Source organism: Girardinichthys multiradiatus, chromosome 14 (assembly GCF_021462225.1).
Source record: "Girardinichthys multiradiatus isolate DD_20200921_A chromosome 14, DD_fGirMul_XY1, whole genome shotgun sequence".
In the NCBI taxonomy this organism is placed as follows: Eukaryota; Metazoa; Chordata; class Actinopteri; order Cyprinodontiformes; family Goodeidae; genus Girardinichthys; species Girardinichthys multiradiatus.
The window spans coordinates 11538780-11546992 of record NC_061807.1 but is presented as its reverse complement, the minus strand read 5'-3'; the positions used below and the strand labels follow the sequence as shown (position 1 = coordinate 11546992).

Below are 8213 nucleotides of genomic sequence, written 5' to 3'. Positions count from 1 at the left end.
AAGCTCCGCGGTGGCAGGGCTTTGGGGTTGTATGAGATCCGCCTGGAGTACCTCAAGTCTTTGGATGTTATGGGGCTGTCATGGTTGACACGCCTCTTCAACATTGCGTGGCGGACGGGTACAGTGCCTTTGGATTGGCAGACTGGGGTGGTGGTCCCCCTAAATAAGAAGGGTGACCGGAGGGTGTGAGGTTGACCGGAGGGTGTGTTCCAACTACAGGGGGATCACACTCCTCAGCCTCCCTGGTAAGGCCTGCGTCAGGGTATAGGAGAGGAGTGTCCGGCCGATAGTCGAACCCCAGCTTCAGGAAGAGCAGTGTGGTTTTCGTCCCGGCGTGGAACACTGGACCAGCTCTATACCCTCTACAGGGTAATCGAGGGTTCATTGGAGTTTGCCCAACCGGTCCACATGGGTTTTGTGGACCTGAAGAAAGCATTCGACTGTATCCCTCGTGATGCCCTGTGGGGGGTGCTCCAGGAGTATGGAATCGGGGGCGCTTTACTAGGGGCCATCCGGTCTCTGTACAAGCGGAACAGGAGTTTGGTTCGCATTGCCGGCACTATGTCGGACCTGTTCCCGGTGCATGTTGGACTCCGGCAAGGCTGCCCTTTGTCACCGGTCCTGTTCATAACTTTTATGGACAGGATATCTAGGCGCAGCCAAGGGCCGGAGGGGGTCTGGTTTGGGGACCAGAGGATTTCATCTCTTCTTTTTGCAGATGACGTGGTCCTGCTGGCCCCATCTAGCCAAGACCTACAGCATGCGCTGGGGCAGTTTGCAGACGAGTGTGAAGCGGCTGGGATGAGGATAAGCTCCTCCAAGTCCGAGGCCATGGTACTCGACCGGAAAAGGGTGGCTTGTCCTCTTCAGGTTGGAGGGGAGTTCCTGCCTCAAGTGGAGGAGTTTAAGTATTTCGGGGTCTTGTTCACGAGTGAGGGAAGAATGGAGCGGGAGATTGACAGACGGATCGATGCGGCTGCCACAGTAATGGGGGCGCTGTGCCAGTCCGTTGTGGTGAAGAGAGAGCTGAGCCGAAAAACGAAGCTCTCGATTTACCAGTCGGTCTACGTTCCTACCCTCACCTATGACCATGAACTTTGGGTCATGACCGAAAGAACGAGATCCCGGATACAATCAGCCGAAATGAGCTACCTCCGTAGGGTGGCCGGGCACTCCCTTAGATATAGGGTGAGGAGCTCGGCCATCCGGGAGGGGCTCGGAGTAGAGCCGCTGCTCCTCCACATCGAGAGGAGCCAGTTGAGGTGACTCAGGCATCTAAACCCAATGCCTCCTGGACGCCTTCCTCGGGAGGTGTTCCAGGCATGTCCCACCGGGAGGAAGCCCAGGGGACGGCCCAGGACACGCTGGAGGGACTATGTCTCTCGGCTGGCCTGGGAACGCATTGGGATCCCCCCGGAGGAGCTGGAGGAGGTGTGTGGGGACGTCTGGGCGTCTCTGCTGAGTCTGCTGCCCCCGCGACCCGGTCCCGGATAAAGTGGAAGACGACGAGTATGATGACGAGTACGAGTTTATTTACAGTGTGATAAAATGTGCAGGGAACTGGAACCGGGATACCAACTGTAAAATAAACAGAACGGCAAGCAAGGGATAACTCTGGATCTAAATTCTTAAATAATAATTCTGCATTACTGGATTGATGGAGAGATCCGCCAGAGGGGGGTGGGGAGACCAAGGGGTTGTTTACCCGTGAGATAGGAGATGGTGAATACTGGTGTGCCAGGATGTTTAGTAGGCCCAAGAGTTTCTGAAGTTGGTGCAGTGGATGGAGGAGGGTGGACAGGGTTCGTAGAAGGAGATCCAAGGAACGAAGGAATCAGGAGACTGCCAGTTGGTGTGATCCAACGAAGTAATAAGAGGCTCGAGTCTTTGTTCATGGAGCTGGATAGCTTCTTTCCAGAAGACGGTAATCCAGGCAGGATTCAATGCAGAAGGCAAAATCAGGTTCAGGTAAACCTGCAAGGTAACAAATACCAAATTACCAAAAGTACAAGGCAAGGTCAAGACAAAGGTAATGTGGCTAAAGCTGTACCACTAAGGGCAACACTCTGTTGCTGGCAGCCTCCTCCTTAAATACTCCTCAGCAGGTAATCAGGGGGATAGAAAACACCTGTCACCTCTCCTCCAGGTTCCACACCATCTAGAGGCTAAGCACAGTAAACAGCACCAAACAAACAAACAAACAAACAGATATGGCACAGATCCTGACAGTTATAAGTCTGAGAGTTGCTGTAATAATTTTCTTTCTGTTTGGTTTAATTTCATAACAGCTGTCACCAGATGACCAGAATTGTTCTTCTCAGGTTAAAAGCACACAATTATTGTGAGCCAGTGTTGCAATTTTATGGTACTCCCAAACACTTAAACAAACAAAACTGCAATGTTAAAGCTTAACCAGAAATTAAACAAGGGAGTTTAATTCACAACTAGATTTTATTTCATCATGGTGCTTCAAAAGGAAACAGACATAATCTTCTTTAAATCAGGGCTATTAAAGTTTGGAGAGTTGGGGAATAACATTATTCTTAGGACCCCTCTTTTATAATTCAAATGCTGATAAATGTTCCATTATTTTAAATATAAGTAATCGGAAAGTTAGCACTGTTGCCTTGCAGCAAGAAGGTCCTGGGTCCGATTCCTGGCCGAGGGTCTTTCTGCATGGAGTTTGCATGTTCTCTCTGTGCATGCGTGGGTTTTCACCAGGTGCTCCGGCTTCCTGCCACAGTCCAAAGACATGCTGGTTAGGTTAATTGGTCTCTCTAAATTGCCCTTAGGTGTGTGCATGGTTGTTTGTGTGTTGCCCTGCGATGGACTGGCGACCTGTCCAGGCTCTTCCCTGCCTCCCGCCCGTAGACTGCTAGAAATTGGCATCAGCTTCCCCGTGACCCACTAATGAATGAGCGGTAGAAAATGACTGACTGACTAATCTGAAACTAATCTGTACCTTTGTACTCTTAGGTAACCTTTTAACCTTTAAACTATAAAAAGTAAAAAAAAAATTAACAATTTCAAGCTCATCCAGGTTGCCATGAAATCAGACATTTCTCCCTGGGAATGAGAGTGGAGTTTTGGGTCGCTCCATCTTTAGTGGTAAAAGAGGGGGCTTTAAAGGACTTTACCTGCCTATATGCCCCGTAGGCTTAGATCTATTATTTAATAGGTGTTGGGTTTACCCTTTGCACTTAATTAAGTGTTGTAACTTCATTGATTTATATTGAAATATTTCTAATGCAGCCACATCCTGTGGCCTATGGACCTCTGGCATCCAGGGACCACAGGTTGAGGACCACTACTTTGAACAATGATGCCAGCTTTCTGCAGAGATTAAAACAATAATTACACACTTTCAGACTTAAGAGTGTATTATTTCTGGCATAAAACAATAACAGGTTTAGGAGTGGCAGTCACTAGTTCACAGCTCTAAATTAGCCCCACGTCATTTTGATTTTAACCCAGAGTTCATAAGGAGCTTCAGACAACATTATAATAAAAAAACACAGTTCTGCTTTAGATTAAAGGAAAAGCGCGCTTCAATATTTGGTACTGTGGTGGGAAATAATTCCACAGTTCGTGAAGGAGGCCTTTTCTATGCAGAGTCTTGGAGATCAGATTAGTGTTTTTGGGGTACCACTGTTCAATTCGATTTATAAAAGGGTTTAAAATTACCGGGGACAATGGTGATTTGGGAGTTTTGACCTTAGAACTGATAGCGTAACGACACATCACTGTTCGGAGTGAGAAGCAGTTCACTGCAAAAGAACCCTTTCCGACTGACTGTGGTTGAGCTGGCTCTCCTAGAAGCACTTAGGAGGAAAGGGATTGGAGTGCCAGAAAGCTCTAAACTCCCGTGGAGACGTCTGAAGGTTTTAAAGGAATATTTTATGGTAAAAGAGTGCATCAATGAAAGGGTTAAAACATTCGATTTTCCAACAGGGGTCTCGTTGAGCCCTACAATATTAAAAAGGGTTGGAGAAGCAACAAAATAAAATAGGAAGAAACAAAGAGAAGAAAATGGAAATGATAGGTATGTGGACAATTCACTGATTGACTGACTGCCTGCTAATATTTCTGTTTGTGCAAAATCTGAACCATGAAATAAACCTTTTTTCCAGCCTAACACTCACACCTGCCCTCCCCACGACTTCACTCCACCAAAGACATTTCCTTCAGCATGTTCTGAAAAGGAGAGGTCCTCTCTGCCTGCTTGCTGCAGATGACAGTGTGAGAGTTTCCACCAGAACGAAACTGAGAAGAATTCTGGCCAAAATCCACTGATATGGGCAAAAATCCATGCTATTTGCCAGAGTCAGAAGAGCATTATACTGGACTCATGCTGAGAGCATATCTTATGCAGACAGAAGAGGAGCAGGCTGGAGCAAAGTTCCCTACCCCTCCTGGAGAAGATAAAGTGGACAAGGAAGGAACAAATGTCCCATGGACAGGCCTGGGTAAGGGTGCCTGGGTCTTATGACTGATAGGGGACTGTGTATCATGCCTTCATAGTCTGGAGCAGCCAAAAAAGAAACTGACGGGGGTAATGTACAAACACACACACATTTGTATATATCGTTTCTGTTTTCTGCAAATGAAGAAGGCTTCTTAACTGCAGCTCATGTGGTCTATCTGCATTTCCCAATGAAGAAACACTTCCCTGATGTTGACAGACATAACAAGGGTATTTTCTGAAATTTCTAGCACAACAGTACAAAGCTGTTCATGACTGAGGATCTCCTGTGACAGGAGACATCTCTCCCTATCTGGGTGCACGTTTTACCTGAACTCAAAGCAAAAAGACAGACTCTGTTTAGCTACTGCAAGTATGTATTTATCACAAGCTATATCATCATCACTACGTTCACCAATGTTTTTGAGGACGTAGAACCTTGTTCTTCCAATACTGTGCAGCCCTATTCTCGTGCACAGATAAAGTGTGGTCAGTGTTTCCTTCAATAGTAGTGGTAGTGTTGGCAGATATGTCTACAGCTGTTAGCATGATTGGGTTTAGAGTTTTGTAAGTTAATATTTCTTGACAGGAAGTTTAAATGCAGCTCATCACCTTTATATATAGATCATATGAATTAATCAGATCCAACAAATACATAAAGTTAAAGAGAAAACCTTCTTGATCATTGAGGAACTTATGATGATCCTAAAGGAAACACAAACATCCCTCTTCCATCTAGTTGAGGAGAACACCTTTTCCTTTCTAGGTGTCTCAAAGTCAGCTTTAAGTGCTTAGCTGTGAATTATAGTGATTATTATTTTATTATTATATTATTTTCCCTGATATTATAGCTGAGTGTTGTTGAACACATAGAGACTGTAGCGCAGTCAACAAGATCATCAGCTAGTAAATAAAGGAAGGTAATGGCTACCAGACCTTGTTTTTAGTCAGAAGTGGTGCTAAAGGTTTAAAGGTTGCTTTAATTGATGTTCAGTGTTTAGTTACAGGTGTAGCTTTACAAGCTGCAATTGGCTTAGTTTGAAAAGTTCCTCTATGTAGTTGCTGGTCTAACTGTATCTGCTGTTTGTTTACTTTTAGTGACACGAATGACGGTACAAGAAATTAGAGAAGCTAATTATTAATTACCTGGATTTACATTTAAACACAAACCTCAGGACTAAACCTGCTGGTGTAAAATAAATTAAACATTCAATTTCTGCTTCAAACTGCTCCTCTCCCTTTACTTACAATCATATGAGTCTGCCTTCCTCCTGCTATAACACACTGTAAGCTCAACTTTGATCAGTCTGATGTTTATTACCCACCCAACCCTTTAGATATCGCTGGGCAGAACAATAGAGGAAGAGATAAGAGTCTGACTGAAATAATCACGTGTTCATTATAAAGTTCAAAGTAATGAAACCTCTAATACAGAGAACCTCAGACTGCCGATGTTACTGACAGGTAAAATGGCTCAGAGAGGAGTTCAGCTGGAGAAATTCTCCTGTTCCATCTGTTTGGATCTACTGAAGGATCCATTGACTATTCCCTGTGGACACAGCTACTGTATGAACTGTATTAAAGACCACTGGGACGGAGAAGATCAGAAGAGAATCCACAGCTGCCCTCAATGCAGGAAAACGTTCAGGCGAAGGCCTGCCCTAGAGAAGAACATCATGCTAGCAGAGTTAGTGGAGGATTTTAAGAAGACTGGTCTTCAAGCTGCTCCAGCTGATCACTGCTATGCTGAACCTGAAGATGTGGCCTGTGATGTCTGCACTGGGAGGAAGATGAAAGCTGTCAAGTCCTGCTTAACCTGTCCTGCTTCCTACTGTAGGGATCACCTCCAACATCACTTTGATGCTTCACCATTACAGAAACACAAGTTGGTGGATCCCTCCAAGAACCTCCAGGAGAACGTCTGCTCTCGTCATGATGAGGTGATGAAGATCTTCTGTCGTACTGATCAGCAGTGTATCTGTTATCTCTGCCTAATGGATGAACATAAAGGTCATGAAACAGTCCCAGCAGCTGCAGAAAGGACTGAGAAGCAGAAGGAGCTCCAGGTGAGTCGACAACAAATCCAGCAGAGAATCCAGGACCAAGAGAAAGATCTGAAGCTGCTTCATCAGGAGGTAAAGGCAATCAATGTCTCCGCTAATAAAGCAGTGGAGGACGGCAAGAAGGTCTTCACTGAGCTGATCCATCTCATCCAGAAAAGAAGCTCTGATGTGAAGCAGCAGATCAGATCTCAGCAGGAAACTGAAGTAAGTCGAGTCAAAGATCTTCAGGAGAAGCTGGAGCAGGAGATCACTGAGCTGAAGAGGAAAGATGCTGAACTGGAGCAGCTCTCAAACACAGAGGATCACAACCAGTTTCTCCACAACTACCCCTCACTGTCAGCACTCAGTGAGTCTACACACTCATCCAGCATCAATATTCGTCCTCTGAGATACTTTGAGGATGTGACAGCAGCTGTGTCAGAGCTCAGAGATAAACTACAGGACCTCCTGAGAGACACATGGACAAACAGCCCATTAACAGTCAGTAAAGTTAAGGTTTTACTTTCTGATCCAGAAACAAAGCCAGAATCCAAGACCAGAGCTGGATTCTTAAAATATTCTCAAAGAATCACTCTGGATCCAAACACAGCAAACAGGAAACTATTATTATCTGAGGAGAACAGAAAAGTGACAGCGATGGAACGACAACAGTCTTATCCTGATCATCCAGACAGATTCACTGATATTTGCTTTCAGGTCTTGAGTAACGAGAGTCTGACTGGTCGTTGTTACTGGGAGGTGGAGTGGAGAGGAGGAGTTGAAGTAGCAGTTTCATACAAGAACATCAGCAGAGCAGGAGGGTCTGATAAATATAGGTTTGGATTCAATGACAAATCTTGGTCATTATGTTTTAACAAAAACAGTTACACATTTTATCACAACAACATTGAAATTCCAGTATCAGGTCCAGTTTCCTCCAGAATAGGAGTGTATCTGGATCACAGAGCAGGTATTCTGTCTTACTACAGCGTCTCAAGAACCATGACTCTCCTCCATAGAGTCCAGAACACATTCACTCAGCCTCTACATGCTGGGATTAGGCTTTATTATTATGAGAATGGAGCCTTTGCTGAATTTGTTAAACTGAAATAGTTAGACATATTCAGTCATTGTTGCTGAGAGCTCATTGTTGTGTTATTTCTTCACTGCTCAGAGATCAGCTGTCTTTATGGAGCTACTTTGTCATATTGTTGGTTGTTTTGTTGATGTTGGAGTTTGTTTGGGTGCTGCCCCTTCCTGTTTCTGTTCAGCCATGGAGGCTATCACTGCTCAGGAGGATTTTATTCACCTAAACTGATTACATTCACATTTATTGCTTTGTCAGACCAAATGTTGTTGTTGTTCAAATCCATGTACAGATGAGCTGATGGAAACTGTAATTATCATGATCATCATCAATCAGGACATCAGTCATTATTTTATCGGACAAACATCAGATTCTGGATCAAACTGATTGTAGAAATGAATTAAAAAGTGCAGAAAATTACTGAACACGAGTCTTTATCAGAGTTTACTGTTCTGTGTTTCAAATAAATTGACACATTGTCTTTACATTTTTATAGTTTACATTTTCTTTAGTGCAGACAAGTCTCTCCACTTACCTTTCATCCTCAGCATCCAGACCTGCCAGATTTCCAGTGTTTTTTCCCTCTCTCTCGTTTGCTATAAATAAATCTGATAAAACGTTA

General features: G+C 44.5%; 1 protein-coding gene across 1 annotated transcript; it reads left to right on the top strand.

Moving 5' to 3' along the window:
- The first annotated feature begins 5901 nt into the window (after nt 1–5901).
- Nucleotides 5902–8213, top strand: LOC124880153 (tripartite motif-containing protein 16-like). The gene has a single exon (XM_047385095.1). It carries the CDS (start codon nt 5914–5916, stop codon nt 7615–7617), a length of 1704 nt encoding a protein of 567 aa, XP_047241051.1. The 5' UTR covers nt 5902–5913; the 3' UTR covers nt 7618–8213.